This window comes from Monodelphis domestica, chromosome 2 (assembly GCF_027887165.1).
Source record: "Monodelphis domestica isolate mMonDom1 chromosome 2, mMonDom1.pri, whole genome shotgun sequence".
Lineage (NCBI taxonomy): Eukaryota > Metazoa > Chordata > Mammalia > Didelphimorphia > Didelphidae > Monodelphis > Monodelphis domestica.
In genome coordinates this window covers 505,085,445-505,106,123 of record NC_077228.1, presented here as the reverse complement: position 1 = coordinate 505,106,123, position 20,679 = coordinate 505,085,445, and the positions used below count along the sequence as shown (strand labels likewise).

The window sequence follows — 20,679 nt, the reverse complement described above, 5'->3', positions numbered from 1 at the left end:
AAAATCAGTTCCTGCTGTGGTACACAAGACTTATTTTTGCCACCTGGCTAGTGGATCTTGTTAAATATTTAACATCTATTGCATTTCAGACCTGGTAATGCTTTCCTATACAGGGTTCTTTTATAAGTACACTCCTATATACTCAGATGCTTAAAACAGAGCCATTTAACTTCCTTCCTGTCAAATGCCAGGCCCACTGTACTCTTACTCTTATGAGGGCCTTTGTCCTTTAGGTCATGATTAAAGCAGCCAAGAGTCCTTCAGAAGCAGGGTATTATTGGGGTATAAAGCAGTGGTGACTCTAAGATGGAATAAAAACCGCCATTCAGAGGGAGGCCAGTCCATCACTCCATTAGAGGCAAGCCACTTAAACACTTGGGTTTTTCATTGAACTCTTCAAATTTTGCCCACAACACCTGAAATGATGCTCAGTGAAATGGTTAGGTCAGTTTCATGTTCTAGGTCATAAAATGACATAAGGAGGAAATAGAGACAGGCATTAGTATAGACTTTTTTATTTCTTTTCAAGATGTTTAATGATGAAAACATACATAAAATACATATTAAAGGTTCAGATGCTTTATGTTTTTTGCAAGAAAATGAAGCCTTAAGATACAAAATAAATGTTTCATTAAAAAAAAAGTTAACAGGTTAGATTTTACTCAGTTAAGACAATAAAATAGCAGCAAAGTACCAAGACATTATTTGTGCACTTCTTGTATTTAGGACAAAAGTTACTTCATTAAGATCAAAGTCAAAAATGCAAGACTGGCCTTCTGGGGTTTTATATAATTTGAGTCACTGGTTAGATACGAGCATGTTTTCCAAATATACATCAGAGAGAGGAGTATTTTCATTATATTTCATAAAATTCTGGTCCTCAGCCAATCAGCATGACCATTATTACAATGATATTGATCATTAAGGCATGCGACACGTGGACTTTCCAAATACTTGCTGTGGAAAGTAAGCGAGTATTGAAAGCATTGGTGGTTGTCTCCTCTCTCCTTAAGGTAAGAGTTGTGCTTTGTTGAGCTGTTTCAGAGAAGCTGCTTGGCATACCACTAGTGATGCTGAGGGTCATGGGAGTGGTGGATGATTTTGTTGAGCTCTTGAAGCTCCCGTTTAAGACCGTTGCATTTTGGATATGAATGGTCAGTGTTGCAGCTGCTACCTCATGGGAATTTGTCTTTCCCGTGGGCAGGTCTTCTGGGTAGAGAACCAAAGGCTTATCAGTGCTTGTAAGGACTACACTTTTGCTCAGAGTGGCACTAAATGTGGACTCCCTTGTTCGATATTGTTTGGGTATTTTGGTCACCTTGTGTTGAGTTTCTAGACCCAAGGAGCTAATGGCATCCGTGGCCTGTGTGCTACTGACAGTGAACATGCTGGAGGTAATTGCAGAAAGGGTAGATTGTTCGGTGTGATTCTGCCAGGGTGTTGTAGTATTTGAACATGGAGACCCAATCACCTCTGCTGTTGTCTCCAATACCCATTTCAGTAAATAAGTGACATTTTGTTTGTCATCGCATGCCCATCGATTGTTGTACAGAGTTATTACTTGCAGCTGAGATAGCTGGTCAAAGGCTTGATCGGGAATGTACGTGAACTTATTGTTGTGTAGGTAAAGATGGGTGAGATTTATCAGCTTTACTAATGTCCCTGGGAGAATTTGTGTCAGAGAATTGCTGGATAAGTCCACCATCTTTATGTTGGAAGGCATGTTAGTTGGGACTGTCCAGAGTTTGTTACTACTAAGGTTGAGAAACTTGAGACTGCTGAGGGTATTTTTTATGAGAACAACCCTTTCCAGCATATTCTGAGAAACATCAAGGCGCTGAAGGTTCCATTGATAAGCAGTATCCGACTTGTCAAGAAGTTTGATGGCATTGTTGGTGGCATACATTTCCCAGAGTGACCTGGGCAGCTGCTCAGGGAGCCGCTCCAGCATGTTGTTTGACACATCGAGGGTCCTCAGGTTGGTGTATTGAGTGAGTTGGTTGTGAAGATCAGTAAAGAGGTTAGAAGACAGGTTTAAGTGAACAATGTTCTCTTGGAGTCCAGGTGGCAAGAGAGTCAAGTTTCTGCCTGAACAGTCCACACGCCTGTGCTTTTCTGAGCATGTACATTGGTGAGGACAGATACACAGAACACCAGGGATGAGAAGCAGGAGGACGAGCAGGCAGGGAGACATTTTCAATATCTGATATTCCATCTTTGCCTGGAAACAAACAGAGACCCAAATGATACTCTTTCAGCATGCAAAGGCAGTTGAGGAATCTGTAATGGTCTCTTAGCATTAGGCAAAATGATCAATAACTGTCTTTGTTGTTTACTCCTTTGATAATTGTTCCAGTGATTAAACTAACAAAGCTCCCCTTCATTTAGAGTCCAAATGCTTAAGCCTGCTGTTGGGGCTGTCTGGTTGAGGGAGACTTTCTTTCCTTCTATCCCTCCAGCATTTTCCCCACCTCACCCCACCCCCACCCCTTCTTTTACCCCCTTTCTTCCTTATATGCCTTCTCAGAGCTTGTGTTCTAAAAAAGCATTTTCGTACCATTATATGCTGCCTCCTAAGTCAAAGCAAATACTCTTTTCTGATGTTTTCTTACCCAGATGGAAAAAATGGCTGTCATAGATCTGTTTTTAAAATCTCTGCAGTAAGGTAGCAGCCGCGTACATGTGTCTGTGTGTGGGGTAGAGAATGTTTTTAAGATTTTTAAGAAAGCATTTACTGTAGAATATAGCTTTGTTTATTTGAAAGGAATACCTGCTTTTTATGAAACATTTTAGACATTTAAAACCCAGATCCAATATAACACCCCCACCACCACCAGCCCCACACATCATCTTGCATGATGTTGTTTTCCTGTATATTCTAGTGTTAGTTTTCACAGGAAAAGCATTTTTTACAAAATAAATGAACATTGGAACAACATTTTTCAACTGTCACTGCAGCAAATTTTTGGTGCATGCACTCCCTACCAAAGACTCTATCTTCGACTCCGGCAACCCATGGAAAAGGAACCTGAAATCTCTCCATCTCTCCAGCTTTCCCATCTTTAAAGATCAGCTTACCACAGATAGGGTTGTCTTCCCCTCAGCACATCATCTCTCTGAAAGGCTGGAGCTCAAAGGTCGCCCGCTGGGTTCTGGAGAGCAGGGACAGCCTGTGTGCAGGACTCTGAGGCTTGTGCTCCCCCGCTCAGCCTGCTCAGCTGCATTGTGGCGCTGTGAGCTGAGCCAGGCTCTGACAACACCTGATCAGCACCACATTGGAGGACTGCAGAACTGTCACTGGTGCTGACTCCGATGGATTGCAAGGCTGCATCCTCACCAGAGCTCAACCTACCTAGGGGTAGGCAGGCTGGCTGGCGGGGGCTGGGGGGCTCGAGGGCTCTGACCCTGGAACCCTGGCCTGGAACCCTTCTGGGAGTGCAGTTAGGTGGACTGTTTTTCATGCATTTGCCCCTTTGAGGATGTAGGGTTTCTTCTTCATGTAATAGTTCATTGGGAAAATCAATTTGTCTGGATGTTCCTGTCATTCCTTCAGGCATGTCACTTGAATTAGGTTGAGGATATGTGACCTTGTTCTCTGCGACTCTGGCATTAATTTGCTTTATGAATTTCAATCCACTTCTAATTTCACACACACACACACACACACACACACACACACACACACACACACACACACACACACACACACACAATTTTATAGTAGTCTAGTCTTCCAAATTTAAGAGGTCCCTACTAGAGAAATTTGTGCCAGACAAGGAGAAAATAATTAGTTGTCCCAAGCTAATTGTTTCTCAGCAGTCTGAGCCACATTTGAGGAAGAGCCCAAGTAGCACCTGTGTCCTGATAAGCATGGAATTTGTGTTTTTTTTAATCCATTACAATAAGCATTTGCTAAATAGAAGAGATGTGGTAGTGTGAAAATTGCATTTGATTTTGAATTTGAATGCTTAGATACAGATCCAGTCTCTGTTGCTTCCTTCTAGGATGACATAGAACAAGTCCTTTGTCCTCTCTGGCCCTTGGTTTCTTTATCTGTAAAATGGGTCAATTAAACTAGTTAGGCTCTGAGAGCTCTTCCAGCTCTAAATCTAGAATTCTTTGAAATGGCTTCTTGTGAATTTGCCTTTGGATGGGCAGGTCTTCTGGATAGGCAGTAAAACATTTGCCAGTACTTAGAAGGACTGTGCTTTTCCTTGAAGTTCCCCTCTCCTGCTAGCATGTGAGTGTTCCACCCCTTTGGGATAAGTTACCAGAATTTTGGAAAATGCACGTTTCAATAGCTTGGACTCTATTCATGTAACCTTTCAGTCTTGGAGACAAAACAATCCCTGGCTGTATGTATGGCCACGGAATTTGGGGGAGCCTTGATTTGTCTTTGTTTGATGTGATGGGCCTTTGGAACATAGAGAATATTTACTTAGATCAGCTGTTAGGGTAGATACTGCTTCGCCTCTTTTTCTTCTTTTATGGAGAAAATAAAGCTAATGTGGGTTGTTTTCTTCAATCTGCTTCACATTTAGTTATCGAAAAAGCAATTGGGAGCTTTTCTTAGTGCTGACTGGGTTCAGACATGAGTGGACGAATCTCCATAGGAGCTCCTTGGTCTTCTCTGCTACCCTCTTATTGATTGTAGTCTCAGACTCTTCTTCACATTCATGGGAAGAGGAATGAACTCCAGGATGCATATGTGGATGGATCATGGATGGATAGTATAGACATATATAGACAGAGGCAGAGGGAGAGTTTTTCATTTCCTCCCAACCATATGTTGCTGCTCATGAAATAACTTGTTAAAATGGACATGTTCAGCCCCTCATCACAGCCTTTCTAGAGGATACTTCCATCTTGTAGAGAGGAGCTCATTTGTCTTGATTTTATGTTGAGGAACCATGCAGTGTATGGTAAAGGACCATGCTGCTTTTTATTTTATCTTTTTTTTTCCTAAAAGCTAAAAAAAAAAATTTGACTCCTCTTTGGTTTAGCTTTCAGATAAAAATGAAATTTGTGAAGCTGAATACTTGATGCTATTTGCCATAGATGCTTTGTCATGAGATCTGTTTTATGGCTTCTACTTGTTTTCTCTTAAACTTGTTTGTTAGCATAGGTTGGTAATCACAAAATTAGCCACCAGATATTATAAATACAAATTTTTTCTTTTTTTTTTTAACTTAAATTTTTTTAAATTACATGTAGAAACCGTTTCTGACAATTGGGTTGTGACATTTTGTGATGCTGATTCTTCCCCCCACCCCCAACAGTAAATCCTCTGATAGATGGTACCAGTGCTTTTATACAACTGCTCCTGCCATGACAGAATACATAAAATTAAAATCTTATGGAGGAAAGAAAGTGGAAGATGGCATGCTTTGATCTGTAATCAGGTTCCAAGAGTTTCTTCTTTGGCTGTGGAGAGCATTTTTTTTATTGTGAATATTTTGTAGTTGTCTTGGCACCTTGTTTTGCTGATAATGGTTTAGTCCTTCACAGTTGATCATTGTTCAGTATTTCTGTTACTATTATATACACTGTCCTCATGGTTCTTCTCACTTCACTTTGCTTTGTAAGTAGAGATTTGCAGCATGACCACCATTCCGTTAAACAGCCATTAATAATTAGGTGATCTGATATGTAGGCAATACTTATCTAGGCCAACTTAATGAGGAAAACATCTCTATTCTTAAGCTTTTTTTCACTAGCCAGTGTTTTGAACTCTAGCTGCAGCAAAGATGAGATGTAATCTAAACTTTTACAATGTACCCTAAAATAAATAAAAAATGTAAAATAAATAAATGATGCAGGCAATTGTTTTTTTTTAATGTTGTTTCTTTTTAAACTCTTACCTTCGTTCTTAGAGTCAATACTAAGTATTGGTTCCAAGGCAGAAGAGCAGTAAGGACTAGACAGTGGTGGTTAAGTGACTTGCCCAGGGTCTTACAGCTAGGAAGTATATGAGGTCAGATTGGAACCCAGGACCTCCCTCTCTAGGCCTAGTTCTGTATCCACTTGAACCAGCTTGTTGCTCTTGAGTATCATTTTCAACAAAAGGAAATTGTGCTGATTCATCTGTTGTAAAAAAATGGATATTCCTGGAGCTCTGTTTTCAAGTCAGTAACATTAGTACTGTTTTATTGATTGACACCCTCAAAAGAGGATTGGAATGAAATACTCTGTCTTCTGACTCTTAAGAGTTCTTTAAGTGGTAATTGATTATGTTAGCTTCAAAGTAATTTGCTAAAAATATTTCATTCAGAAATATCTATATAGATGCTAGAGAGGCACCTAGTTTTTCTTGCTATAATATTCAATGAAGGTGTCCCCAAAAATCTTAATGTAGTTTCAGGCTTAGTGCAGTTTAAAGCTGCACCAAGTCTTTGGGGGCATCCAGTATTTAACATACTACTTTCGAACTGTGGTTCTGTGATTTTCCAGGGCATTTTTAGTTTGTTTTTAAACTAATGCAGATATCTCAGAAGGAAAAAAAAGGCATATTTAAAAAATTGGTTAGGATGGTGAGCTCCTTGAGGACAGAGACTGGTTGTTTGTCTGTTTGTTTTGTCTTCCTTTGGGTCTTTTCCCAGTGCCCATCACATTTAATAAATGTTTGTTAACTACAGACTGCCTGATGTGAACTCCTTTGCACACTTTAAAGCTCTGTATAAATCTAGCAATGATTGTGGATGGTTTGTATTTCTTATTTGAAAACTTCATATTATCTACTGGGCAGAGGCTCACACATATAGTTGTGTCAGTTACCAGTGTATCTTGGAAGAAGGTTGTTCGGGGAAAGAACAGGGGAAGAGAGATGGACTTATTCCACAGAAGGCCTGGGCTAGTTAAGTCAATCAGAGATTGTCTTGGAGAGGGAAATTTGAAGATAATAGAGGGAAGTTTGCAGGAGAAAAATCTTCAGGTCTAGAGAGTAGCTTATATTCTACTTCTGAAAGTGAAAGAGGATGATCAAAGACAAATAAAAGAGCCAAGGAAGGTTTTTGGAGGATCAGAGAGAACGAGGGAGTAGAAGTTGAAGAAGACCCCAGAAGGAAAAGGAAAGGAAGGTGTCTGTGAGGAGAACTTGGACCTTTGGACCAAAGCTTAAAATACAGGGATGACAGATAAGGCAGCATATAATGTCAGACTTACTTGATGTAAGGGTTAGTTTTTGCTGAACTGCACTTTTTCGCCTTTCTTTCTTTCTCTTCTTTCTTTCTTCTTTCTTTCTTTCTTTCTTTCTTTCTTTCTTTCTTTCTTTCTTTCTCTTTCTTTCTTTCTTTCTTTCTTTCTTTCTTTCTTTCTTTCTTTCTTTCTTTCTTTCTTTCTTTCTTTCTTTCTTTCTTTCTTTCTTTCTTTCTTTCTTTCTTTCCTCTTTCCCTCTTCCCTCTTTCCCTCTTTCCCTCTTTCCCTCTTTCCCTCTTTCCCTCTTTCCCTCTTTCCCTCTTCCTTCCTTCCTTCCTTCCTTCCTTCCTTCCTTCCTTCCTTCCTTCCTCCTTCCTTCCTTCCTTCCTTCCTTCCTTCCTTCCTTCCTTCCTTCCTTCCTTCCTTCCTTCCTTCCTTCCTTCCTTCTTCTTCTTCCTTCCTTCTTTCTTCTTCTTTCTTTCTTTCTTTCTTTCTTTCTTTCTTCTTTCTTTCTTTCTTTCTTTTCTTTTTCTTTCTTTCTTTCTTTCTTTCTTTCTTTCTTTCTTTCTTTCTTTCTTTCTTTCTTTTCTTTCTTTCCTTTCTTTCTTTCTTCTTCTTTTTCCTTCCCTTCCTTCCTTCCTTCCTCCTTCCTTCCTTCCTTCCTTCCTTCCTTCCTTCCTTCCTTCCTTCCTTCCTTCCTTCCTTCCTTCCTTCCTTCCTTCCTTCCTTTTCCTTCTTCCTTCCTTAATCCTTCCTTCCTTAATTCTTCCTTCCTTTCTTTTTTAAGTTCTCTGTAATAAAAAACAGTTCTCTGAGTGGAGGAAGGAGAGATCTGTAGAGGCCTCTCAGGTTGATGCGGTGCTGTGATGGTTACCAATGAGAAACTGAAGCCAGAAAGGTTAAGAGACTTGGCTCAAGTTAGTAAATCAAAATGCCCGAATCTGAGCCTTTCTTCTCTAGGTTGAATTTCCCTGGACAGGAGAAGAAATGAAAGTTCCTCATTTTTCCTATGAATCATGCCTACTCTATATGAAAGCACAGATGTCTACATTATCATTTGGTATATAGTTCAGTTAATGAACAAGCATTTATTAAATGTGACTCTATTCCAGGGCCCTGAATTAATTAAGAAATGGGGATACATACAGAGAGAAAAGAAAATTGTTCCTGTGACAATTAGGTACTTAGTCTCTCTTAGGGAAAACAAGACACATCTAGCAGAGTAAATCCAATGTGTCTATATGGTGGGTCCTGGAAGCTCAGGGGAGTGAGAGGGCTCAGACAGGACTCCTGTGGGAAGTAGCAGGTGAGCTGAACGTGGAAGGGCATTGGGGCTTCTGAGCAGTAGAAATGGCTGAGATAAGAGAGGCTGCCAGGAAAAGGAGCAAAGAGGTATTCCAGGCACCAAGGATGGACAACCTGTTGGGACATGAAGGAAAGGAAGGCTTAAACCAGGAGTTGAAGGGTCTGGAATGCCAGGCATGGGAGTTGGTACTAGACCCCAGAGGAAATGGGGAGCCAATGGAGCTTTTCAAGCAGGGCAATAACAAAGCCAGATCTGTGTTTTAGAAATGTTACTGACAGTAATGCAGAGGATGAGCTAAAGAAGAGATAACTGAAGCAAGGAAGCAAGTGAGGAAAAGCCTACACAGGAAACAATGAGCACCTAAACTAGCATGGTATGGTGTCTGCAGAAGTGAATAGAAAGGGTGGGATTGAAAGAGATTGTAAAGGTAGGGTTGATAAGTCATGACTGTATAGGCCAGCCTCACTTAGTTTGCTGGAGGATTCAGATCTTCTGTGCTGTGGCTCAAATCTAATTTAGACCCCTGGGAACAGCCTGCCCGCTGGTTGTCATGTTGATTCATCTTCTAGTCATGTGGTACTTGAATCATCTCCTTTTTGCCATGTTACTAAAATAAACTTTATCCTGTGGATCTTGCATCTCTAATTTTGTTTCTCTGGGTTTTCCATTCATTCTGCTGATTTGAACAAATACTTTTGCTTTGGCTGATCCCCTCCTCTATTGGGCTTGGGGGGTGGGGGGGAGGAATGGCCGCAGCAAGAATAAAACTTTTTTCCCCTCTTTTTGGCTATGAATTCTTATAAAAATTTCCTTCACCAAATCTAGTTTTACCAGGATAGAAGTCTCAATCTTACAAAAGCCAGCACCAGCTCCTACCTTTACCACTCAGAATTTATATTGCAATTATGCTCTGTCCCTTATCTGTCCTAAATTACTAGGAAAAAGGGAGAAGTAAATGAGATATCATATATGCAAAAGGAAAAACAAAAAAACAACTAGCTTATGTGTAAAATTAGGAGATCTAAAGCTTAAGTATTAAGATAGATCCAGAAACAAATGGTTGAGAGCTTTTTTTCTCCTTGGATACCTTACAGAGAAATTTGTTTATTCCTTCGATTACTTTTAAGCTAATTGAATTCAGTAATACAGATCTAAAATATAAAGATTTTTAATATAGTCAGTGAAAAATCCCACCTACAATACTGTTGACTACTATGATTACTCATATTGATGGCCAGACTGAGGATTTGAAATGAAAATAAGATGTAGGAGAGATGGAAAACCTAAAATTGACATTTTTTTTAAACCCTTACCTTCCATCTTGGTTCTAAGACAGAAGAGTGGTAAGGGCTAGGCAATGGGGGTTAAGTGACTTGCCCAGGGTCACACAGCTCAGAAGTGTCTGAGGTCAGATTTGAACCCAGGACCTCCCATCTCTGGGCCTGACTCAATCCACTTGAGCCTTCCAGCTTCACCCAAAATAGAACCAAAATTCAGCAAGATTGAAAGGCAGTGATGACTTGTGTAGCATTAAAGTGACTGGGAGACTTCCATCACAGAAGCAGATGTTGCTGAAATTTTGAGGAAAAAAAATCATTGATGAGAGTAACCACTAAGAACAGCAAATGTTTTTTTGATGATGTGGGGGGGGGGGGGCATTTTGTGGAAATAAACTTTAGATGATCTTTCTAATATGAAGGTAGATTTTCCTTTAGAACAAAACAATTCACTTAGTCCAATCCTTGACCCAAAGTGTTTGCCACCTTAGGACTTATTACTAGCTAACTTTGCATCAATTTGTTAATAAACTGACTACTCACCTAATTAAGAAATTGAAACAAAATACCCATTCATGACTACTGCTGATAACATGACTTAGTTTGTGATGGTCTGTTGTTCATCTGCCACAGGTTGGAAAAGAAAATAGGACCTGAGTGTGGTCATGATTCTTTCCAAATTGCTCCTATACTGTACATGAAACAGAACATTATGACTCAAATTTGAACAGCCTGGAGATGTTTATGTGGCTGGAGTCAATAGACTCTTATGGGAAGTACCCATAAGATGGAATGACACCAATAACTTTTCGTTTCTGTAGAATTGTTAGGGTTACCAAATGTTTTCCTCATAGCCAACCACTGTGTGAGGTCAGGACAAGTGTTGGTAAATTTACAGGTTCTAGGAGCCCCCTGAGCTAGCTAGTAAGTGGCCCGCCAGTACTTGGAGGGCCAGCCTACAAAGCACTTACTGCAAGGGTTGTCCTCTATCGAGTTACTTGCCATCCTTAGGAAATGACCCAAATTATGACCATATCCTGAGATTTTTGAAAGGCATTAATGATTTGGTCAGATGATCCATGTATGTTGAAAAGTTAGACAGCTATTTTTTGTTTTTGTTTTGCCAGAAGGACCCAAGTGTTTTCCCAATGACATGAGACAGAGCATTTTGGTGGAGCTTGACTGCATTTTTAACATTGTTTTAACTCAGTATGTGTTGTAAGTGTTTTATTAGAAAGCTGACTTTCTGCTAAGTGTGTGGCAAGCATATTTCTAAATAAAAAGGTTTAGTGTTGTTTTGTTTTTTTAATTTGAGGGATGCGATATTTCCCCCTCCTCTTTCGGGACACGTCTCTGAAATTCTGTTGTAAGCAGTAAGAAGGTAATATTGTTAGGCGTTTCTGAAGTAACTAACTGAAGACAGACACTGCATATAAAATATTTTAATTAAATTGAAGAAACATCTTAGAAAATGATGCCATCTCAAAGATTATAGCTTCTAAGAAATTCAATACAAAACCTTGTTATAAGTCCTCCTTTAAAGAGGACCACTATCATGTAAAACTCCTGAACAGAGTTGTCTATTAAAACATTAAACAGATTTTTTTCCCTATGCTTTAAAATTTAACAGTCAGATACTCTGCGAAACTCAGCAAATAGTCAAATATCAGAAAATAATTTCTACTCTATGGGTAGCACTCGTTAATATTTACATGAGCAAAAGTGAGTTTTAAGCAAATTGTGTGGAAATCTAAGTTGGATGGTAGTTTGATTTTCCCATCATTGAAGGAAAATAGTAAAGTTAATCTTTTTTCTTTCTTTTTTTTAAAACTCTTTGTGTCTTAGAAGAGGCAAGAAGTATTGGTTCCAAGGCAAAAGAGCAGTAAGAGCTAGGCAATTGGGGTTAGGTGACTTGCCCAAGGTCACACAACTAGGAAGTGTCTGAGGCTATATTTGAACCCAGAACCTTCCTGTCTCTAACCTTTTTTCAAGTCTTCAAATCGGCAAACTGTGATCATTCACAATAGTTCTGCTGGTGGTGGTGGCAGCAATTCATCCAAGGCTTGTTGACTAGAGTCAGGAGGAATAGGGAACTCGGTCTCTAATGTTGATGAAACTGAATTAGGGGTTTTTGTACTATATTCCTCCTGACTGCTGAGAAGGTCTTCTGGAGGTGGGGGCAGTGTAGAGGAGTCAGAAGGAGGAGGCAGCGACTGCCTGACCTCAGAATCGAGACAGTCCACAGGAGGTGGTAGATGAGAGAAATCACTTAGAGGCATGTTAGATGAGTCAGGAGTCTGATTTCCTGGCTCTTCTAAAGCAAGAAGAGCTGGAGCTGGAGTCAATTCTGTCTCTTCTGAAGAGGAAATAGCGGTGCCAATGGTTGATCTGTCAGTACTGTCCTCTGATACGCCATTTGGTGGGTCTTTCATTTTCTCTGTTTCTGACTTAGGACACTCATCAAGATTTTCACTTGATTCAAATAATTTGACATCCAAATCATCCGCTAAGAGCATGCTTTTGTTTGGTTTCCAGATCTCAAGTGAAACAATTGATGAACGTTTTATGGATTTTCCATTTTCTCTGCTATAGTCCATACACAAATCAGGAGTTTCTCCATCAGCAAAGGGAGACCGACCAGCCCAGTTTTGGTCATGGAGGATTGGTTTTCTGAAGCATTTCCATAGTACAATCATAATTATAGCTACTATCATAAAAGTCAGAATTGTGCCAATTAACACCCCAGCTATTGAACTGGCAGAAGAGCTTGAAGGTTTTTTTTGGATGATATCATTATTCTCTTCTTCAATGAATCCTGGGGTTACAACTGTTGATGCCGATTGCTTACTAGAGCTGGGGACAGAGGATTCTGGTGGTTTCTTAGAGAAGCTAGGGACTGGTGCTACTGATGGTTGTCTGGTGGAATTGGGGATAGGAGTTTCTGGTGATTGACTTGGGGAGTAGTGAACATGTGGTCTTGGTGATTGACTGAAGGAGTTGGGGATGGGTGATGCTGCTGGTTGCCCAGAGAAGCTGGGGACAGGTGGTCCTGGTGGTTGACTGGTGGGATTGTGGACGGGTGATGCCATTGGTTGAATGGAGGACTTAAGGACAGGTGGCACTGGTGTTTGACCAGAAGTCGTGGGAATCAATGATGGTTGTCGGGAGGTATCAGGAACAGTTGACAGTAGTAGTTCACCAGAAGATCTAGGTACAGGTGAAGCTGATGGTTGCTCAGAAGGGCTAGAGGTCAGCGATGGTGGTGGTTGTGCTGATGGAGTGTTGATGGGTTGTTGATTGAGAGGCTTCTCTGTTCCTTTTTCAAAATTAGCTGTTGTATCCAACACTGATGACTTAAAAGGACTAGTCTGAGGTGAGACTGTGGAGTATGCCTGGCTTTTTGTTAGAATTGGGATTTTCAAGTAGCCACAGAGGAGCATTATGATGAAATGCTTGAGATCCATTTCAGAAGCCTAAACCATAACAAGCTGATTTTTTTTTCCCCACTGTAAAAGAAAACAAAGGGGCAGTTAGCTATCATCTTGAAGGTTATATTTGGGCTTTCATTTACCTTCTCTATTGAGAGATGATACAGGGAAATGTCAGTGAGGAACTGCATTCCATTTATTGAAGACCAGTATGTGGGCAGGCCCTTTGTCAAGTTGACTACATGGTGGCGTACTTCTCAGTTACATTAAAGTAATTTAAGGAGTCAGAGAATGGTCAAAATTCACAGCAGCAAAAGGGTTCCTCAAGCCTAGGAAATACCAGAACCTTAAAGTATTGCAATACCCAGAAAACAAATGCATAGTACTCTTCATTATTCAGGGACCATTCATTCCTGCTGCAGACTGTTGTTGGTTCCCTGGCTTTCAAGTAGTACAAGTAAAGTGCTGCCCCTTGTTTAATCTAGCTAATCTTTTTCTTTTTTTTCCCCTGATGCCAAATTCTTCTGTGTTCAGTGGCTACCTCCACTTGCAATAGGAGTTCACCTGTTCTACCCTCCAAAGCACCCAGTGAGTATCCATCTAATCACTGATCGGATGGGTGCTGTCTTCAGCTCTCATGCTCCTTCCCCTCTCAGTAGCAATTGACACTGGTGATCCATCTCTGAGGGCTTCAACTTTCCTTCTCTATGATACTGACTCATCATCCAAAAGACTCACTTAGCAATCACTTTTAGGCTTTCTATTGAAAGGCTGAATATGTTCATATTGCTTTGTTTTGTTTAGAAATGTCTTAGAATAACAAGATTATATTTAAGTCCATCAAAGAGGAGCAAATGCTGTTTTTTCTTTTCTTTTTCTTTTTCTGTTTGTTTGTTTGTTTGTTTTTTAAACCCTTCCCTTGTTTTAGAATCCATACTAAGAATCAGTCCAAAGCAAAAGTGCAGTTAAGAGGCAGGTGATTAGGGTTAAGTGATTTGCTCAGGTCACACAGCTAAGGCCATATTTGAACCCAGGTCCTCCCAACTCCAGGCTTGGCTCTCTATCTGCCCCAAGGAAAGACTTGTATGATTGACTAACTTTTAATAATCCATGTTTTGCTCTTGGGACAGATAGTCTGTGCCTCCTCACACAGTCTTGGATTTCTTGTTTTGTTTTTCAGTAATGCTGTGCCATCTTAGCTCTAACCTTCTCTGACTGATCCCTTTCCTTTTTTTGATAATGCCTCTTTCTAGCCCCCTTTGGGTCATCTCTTTCCCTTTGGAGACAGCACCTCTGTGGAGAGGTATTGTACATCTCTGCCTTCATAGTCCCCAGCACTTAGTACAGTGTCTGGCAATGTTTATTGACTGACTGACTTCTGACCTACCTCCTAGAGCTTTTGTCCCACATTTCTAGCTTCCTATTAAGACATTGTCGATTTGATGCACTGCTATTAGCTTACATTTAAAGTATTTAAAGCTTCTCAAACTTCTCCCCAAAGCTGACTTCCTTTCCTGACTTCCCTATTTCTATTCATGGTATCAGCATCTTTCCATTTAGCTCAGTGTAAGTCAGAAAGACAACAGAAGTTCAAATCCTGTTTCTGACACTTATTAATTATAGAGTCAAGGGCAAATTATTAAACTTCTTGCCTCATCTGTAAAATGGGATTGATAAAAGCTGAAGTACCTACCTCACAGGGTGGTGATGAGCCTCCAATGAGATTATATGTAAAGACACTTGGCAAACCTTAAAATGTTAAAAAAAAAAAAAAGTATGTATAGCATCATCATCAGCATCATCATTAGATGGTCTTCTTCCTCCTGGTGTGACTTTGGGCAAAAGTCACTGGACGACCTCCTCCTTGAAATGAGGGGGTTGGCCTAAAAGGGAATTCTGAAGTCCCTCCTCCAGAGTGAGGATTGTATGATCCTATGCTTGTTCATTTGAGCTCCCCACCACAGCATGCTCGGTGCCTTCTTCCCCTTAATCCATGCTGGCAGCCCCCCTAGTGCTGCTTGCTCCTTCCTTCTCTCTCTCTAACTGACTCTATACCCAGACTGTGGCAGCGTCTCAAACCGTGTCTCCCACATGTGCTGTGCTACCCTGGGAAGTAGAAATCTGGGGTTATCTAACTGAACCCCCACATTTCACAAGTGGAGAAACAGGCCTCAGCATCAGCCTTGACTGCTCTGGACCTCAGGCAAGGGAATCATCCGTCCATGAACTAGACACCTAGCATTTCGTTATTAAGCACTTTCCTATGGGCTAAGACCAGTGTTCAGCTTTGGGAACAGAGAGAAGGGCTCTGGGCTCTAAGAGTTTACATTTGAATGGGGGAAACAAAATGGACATAAATAGGCCCCCTTCAGAAGGTCAGTATGGAATAACAGAGGAAAGGTGCACCCATGACTTGTCAAAGGTACTAAAGCCCCTCACTGCTCCCACTCCTCCAGCTTCTCTGTCCTAGCTGTCTCAGTTCCCTGGCCCTTGGCTATCGCACCTCTTCTCTCTTTGTCCAAATCCACGGAGACCCCGCTGGAATGCTCCTACTTTCATAGTAACCCAAATAAAGCCAGCAGGAACCTCATCCCTTCATATTTTAGCCAGGGAAGTCGAGGCCTAAAGAAGAAGTTCAACAGCTTGCCCAGAGTTGCTCAAATAAGTCCTCTTCTGAGGGGGCCTGCTCCTGTTTTATGAAATCCCTTTATCAACTTTGGTAGTACTTTTGGAGAAGTCTATCGTGTCTATTGACTTCAACAAAATGCTGGGTTATCTAGGCATCCGTCGTATTGTGACTGGTAAAAAGTTGATTTACCTAGAAGAAAAGATTCTTGGCAATTCTTCAATCAACAAAAAATACAGACATGAAATATTCAAAAGTATATTCAGCCAAAAATATTTGCCATTTTGTGGCTTTACTTAAAAAAAGCTTGCCATCGTATGCCTTGTTCCAGGGAGCCGCCAATTCATTGGAAGGAAGACTCTTGGGGCAAAGTTAGAATTATGAACTGAGAGGGAAACTTGAAATCGGTGAGTCTTTTTTATGCCCACATCCTTTCTTGTCAACAGGAAAGTAGAAATAACCACAACTTGGTGAAAGAGGTGAGGGATCTCCCCTGCCGTGTGAGGATCTCGCTGCTCCCCTCCAACTCCCTTTCCAAGCTAGGAGGACTGCTTCCCTGGCTTTGTGCGTGGGCGCAGATGGTGTCATGTGGTACGTCCACAGAGTCTTTCAGAGTGATGGAAGACAGAAGGACACCATGGAGGAACGCAGCCGAGTGGCCACGGGAAGCCCTGGTCACCAGGCGCCCCTTCCTAGGCCTCATTTCTTTTATCTGGGTGAGCTGTAAGAGCTCACAGAGATGCCTCGGCACTGATTGAGCCAGAAAGGAAGGAGGAGGACACAGTTTAGGGCCAGATGAAATGAAGAAAGCTGCTCAGCCCAACTGGTGTTTATTCAAGTGTCCACTGGGGACTAGAAGGAAAGGAGCAAGGGGTAGCCACGAGCACCCCGTGTGCCAGGCACTGTACTGAGAGGACACCAGGAAGGGAGGAGGGAGTTTTAAAAATAAATTGGAAAATGTATAAAACGAACTTGAGGGATGAAGTTAAGGTCAGGCAGAACGCCGGCTTGGGGGCCACCTTCTCCATGCAGTCTTCCTTGAGTCCCCCCACTGGGATGATTGTCTTCTCCTTTATCCCTATCATGAGTCGTGAACCTTGTTACGCCGTTTGTAGAGGCGCACTGCCCCCCTGCTGGGGCACAGAGATTGTGTTTGATCTCCTGTCACCTACCTTCGGTGCCTTCTATACAGTAGGCTCATGATGGAAGTATGGGGAGCGTGGGGAACCAGGCTCAAGGAGAAGCGCTTCCTGGGGAGAGGGGAGTGTGGCAGAAGGTCCCAGGAATTCTCCCTTCTCCCAGCCTGCCCTGCCCCCCACTCTCCATCCCATAGGAACAGCACCCTCAAATGATCAGTAGCCCATGGTCTAGATACAGGAGCTTTGAAATGAGATAGCGGGTAAGTGGAGAAGAGCTACTGTGCTTATTTTCAACATTATAGGGTGAAATAGAGGCAGTGGGTAGATAGAGAGCTGGGCCTGGAGTCAGGAAGACTCAAATTCACATCCAGCTTCAGTTACTTACTAGCTGTGTACCCTGGGAAAATACTTGATCTCTGTTTGCCTCAGTTTGCTCATCTGTCAAATGGGGATACTAATAGTACCTACCTCCCAAGGGTTGTTATAAGGATCAGAATGAGATAAAAAAAAAAAATCTCAAAGTGCTCAGCACAGTGCCTGGCTCATAGTAGGTGCTATATAAATATTAGGCATTATTTATAGCTGTTATTAAATAGATTAAAAGTACAATATCAGACCAGTGGTTTTTCCTTACAGTGAGGTATTGACTTAGACATTAAGTTGTACTTCTTAAATATGACTGTAAAATAGGGATACATTTTGAAATTTTCTTCTGGAGGTTGGAATTTGGAGGGGAGGCACAGGCCTAGCTTTATAGGTGGGGGACATTTGGGATTTTTTGTTTGGTCAGTTTTCAGGTTCTTTCAGCTCTGTGTTTCCATGAGAATACCACCTCGCAACACTGGGTGACTGACCAGGATCCACCATAACTTTCCTCATTTTTTGCTTTGGTCATTTTAATCAATCTCGATATTTTGTAGAGTTGTAATTTTATTTAGGAAAAAAATGCGGCACCTTTAACATTTGCTTCCTATTTCATTCAGGGAGAATCAAGCTAGAATTTGAAAATAGAATAAAAGCATCTTTGAATACTGCCTAAATTCAGAAATGGCATTTTTAAAGGATCTGAAAATAGGGAAGCCACTCTGGGTAAATATTACTCTCATGCTTCTGAATGACCATCTTGAAGGAGGTACAAAAGAAGCCTGAATATTAGGATCTTAAAAGCATATATGGAAATGTTCATTTTATTTGGTGATTTCAGATTCATAAAATTTTTTAAAGTAAAAACATTTATGGAGAGACAATGTAGGAATATTACCTTGTCTTGATGAAGTAGATTTAATATAATTTCTTGATCATCAGACTCTTTGTACAACCTTTAGATTTATAGAGCATTTTCTGATTTAAAAAAACAAGCATATTTTTTAGTGCCCAATTTGCTCAGAGCAGGCCCAATTTTAGTAATGTTTGCTTATTACAAGATGTTAAGCATAATAGGGTTGTTACAAAGATTGTTTTTTTGGTGCTCTATGGGGCTAGGTGCTTTGTACCCTCTTTCTTTGCAGATTGGAGGGATTAAAAAATTTATCATTTTATTTGATCATCATAAAGCAAAAATACACTGGGTCTAACTCTGCCTTTGGAGAATATATTTAGCTTTCAGAGACTAGAGCAAGAAGCATCAGGTAACTATTTTGGTAATGGGTACACCTCTGAGTAGTCATCTAAAAACCCTGAACTATGGCCCAATTCAGAGAGCATGCTCTTTCTTTTGCCTCCTCCTTTCCCTTCAGTTTATAGATTAGGAAAATTTGCCAAAGATGTAGTCTCCCAGGTTCCTTCCAGTTCTAAAAAGCCATGTTTCTGTAGGGTTTTAGAGAGAGGCAGCCAGAGAAACTGCAAAGAAATGCCTTTACTGGGGAACTTGGAATATTTGTTCCATTTGCTTCTTCAGTTATATATATTGCTACTAAAATTCAATTCAATTTTGAGGAGAAAAGGCATTGATAATGTGGTACTTGGGTTTGTTTCTTTTGAAGTCTTTTAAAAATTAAGTGAAAAGAATGAGTGTTCTCATTTCCTGGTTGTGGACTTTTGTAATTTAAAAATAACAATAGCCAGGAAATTTGTAAGATTCTGAAATACCTCAAAGGTTCAACATTTCAGGAAATAAAGGTGTCAGATTCTTGGTGTGTGGGCCTATTTGTACTGCAAATGATCATAGTGACCCATCCTTAATTTTCTAGTTTATTTAGGTTTCTTTACAGTTGGACATTTTAATTATTTTAAATATGTAAGTTTGATAATAAATTGCAGATTAATGCCTCTTGCCACTCAAGTAAATCCTTACTAGGAAAGTTCTTAAAGATAAGGATATAAAATGCTTCTGATAGCAGAGCTCAATTACTGTTTTTGTTTGCTTCTAATATGATAAACACAATAAGAAGCTGATTAAAAGTCTTATCAACTCAACCATGTTGTTAATAAACCCGACTTTGTCATCTTCCAGGCCAGTGAAGAATACCAGTTACTCATTTTAATAGGAAACCATCACAAAACAAATATAAACCCAAGATGCCCCTGTGAAAATTGCTCCTTACCTCTGCTGTAACTTCTCTTGTCAACAAGGGATGGACATTTGAGTGGTTTGACAAAGAAAGCAGAAGTGATGGCTGAACTCGGTTTAAGATGGTGTCTGTGGAGGGACCTGAGGAAGAGGAGGAAGTAGTGAAGCAACACTTGTTTCAGGCAGTGGAGACCAAAGTGGTGACTAAGGCTGTATTGTCACAGGATGTACATCGAACTCAGCACCTCCCCCCAGGTTCCCTGGCATTTTTGTTCACAGGCCCCGGTGATCCACCACTAAGTAGACCCCTACTCCATGGTGTCTTGACATGCTGCTTCATGGGCGATTTAGAGGGCAATCCCTAGAGAAAAGTGGGCAAGTGGTCTGTTGGGTCTTGTCTCTCCCATGTGACCCTGCGTCAACATTTCCTTTTGTCAGGAGCTCTTGTGGAACTTACCCGATATTATCTAGGTGAAATTGTTGTTGTTTTATTAAACTGCATGACTAAATTATTCTTTTTTTCTTTCTTAATCTGCTAGTTAAGCTAGTAGTAGACAAATAGGAATATCCAGTGATATTAGAAAAAAGAAGTCATAAAATTGTTTTAAAAATAAGGAAATGTTATACCAGCAAAGTGGCCAGTAGAGCCCTGTGACTCCTGGCAGAGTTTTAATCAGCATTCCTAACAACTGATTAACTGTAAATGTCCGTGGCACCAGAGGCTTTCCATTGATGAAGAATACATATTTAACCTAAATAAGGAATATAAAAATTGTACTGTTTAGTTAAGCTTGTGATGAAAAATTATCCTGATAAGTGGTGGCACAATTAAAGTGCCAGGAGAACCTAGATTCTAGTCCTGACTCTTCCATCTAGGACTTATGTGAACACAGGCAAGTCATATAACCTCTGTGGGACTTAAATCTCTGTAATTATAAAATAAATTGGTTGCCCTAGATGACCAATATAGTTATTTTCAGATCTTACAATATGGTCCAGAACATCTAGGGTAAGAGTTCTTAAGTCAGGGGTCTCTCTACTTGTCTTTTAAAAATTATTTTGACAGCAATTTTTCAATGATTGGTTTCCTCTATAATCCTCTGTTTTATTTTATACTTTAAAAAACATAGTCCTGAACAGGGATCCACAGTTTATCATTTATCATATCCAAGGTATCCAGGACACAAGAAAGGTCAAGAAGGCCAGCACCAGGTTGTTTGAGTTGAGTGAAAAACTAGAACTTAAGATTTTGTTAACTCA

At 40.5% G+C, this 20,679-nt stretch overlaps 3 protein-coding genes across 28 annotated transcripts in view; 1 reads left to right on the top strand and 2 right to left on the bottom strand.

The window, feature by feature from the left end:
* Positions 1–20,679, top strand: part of NF1 (neurofibromin 1) — a 281,583-nt gene that overhangs the window by 208,799 nt on the left and 52,105 nt on the right. The window lies entirely within an intron of this gene.
* On the bottom strand, positions 500–3,316 carry OMG (oligodendrocyte myelin glycoprotein). 3 transcript variants are annotated; one of them, XM_056819493.1, is made up of 3 exons: positions 3,079–3,316; positions 2,613–2,686; positions 500–2,221 (listed from the first exon to the last, which is right to left on the bottom strand). In XM_056819493.1, the coding sequence occupies exons 2-3, from the start codon at positions 2,634–2,636 to the stop codon at positions 881–883; spliced, it is 1,365 nt and encodes a 454-aa protein (XP_056675471.1). In that variant the 5' UTR covers positions 2,637–2,686; positions 3,079–3,316; the 3' UTR covers positions 500–880. The 3 variants fall into 3 exon arrangements, with proteins under 3 accessions (XP_056675471.1, XP_056675473.1, XP_056675472.1); XM_056819495.1 differs by lacking the exon at positions 2,613–2,686 and having other exon boundaries at positions 3,079–3,313; XM_056819494.1 differs by lacking the exon at positions 3,079–3,316 and having other exon boundaries at positions 2,613–2,807.
* Positions 11,144–19,794, bottom strand: EVI2B (ecotropic viral integration site 2B). Of its 3 annotated transcripts, XM_007485573.3 has the most exons (3): positions 19,454–19,794; positions 14,839–14,894; positions 11,144–13,223 (listed from the first exon to the last, which is right to left on the bottom strand). In XM_007485573.3, the coding sequence occupies exon 3, from the start codon at positions 13,179–13,181 to the stop codon at positions 11,736–11,738; it is 1,446 nt and encodes a 481-aa protein (XP_007485635.2). In that variant the 5' UTR covers positions 13,182–13,223; positions 14,839–14,894; positions 19,454–19,794; the 3' UTR covers positions 11,144–11,735. The 3 variants fall into 3 exon arrangements, with proteins under 3 accessions (XP_007485635.2, XP_056675470.1, XP_007485636.2); XM_056819492.1 differs by having other exon boundaries at positions 11,144–14,894; XM_007485574.3 differs by lacking the exon at positions 14,839–14,894.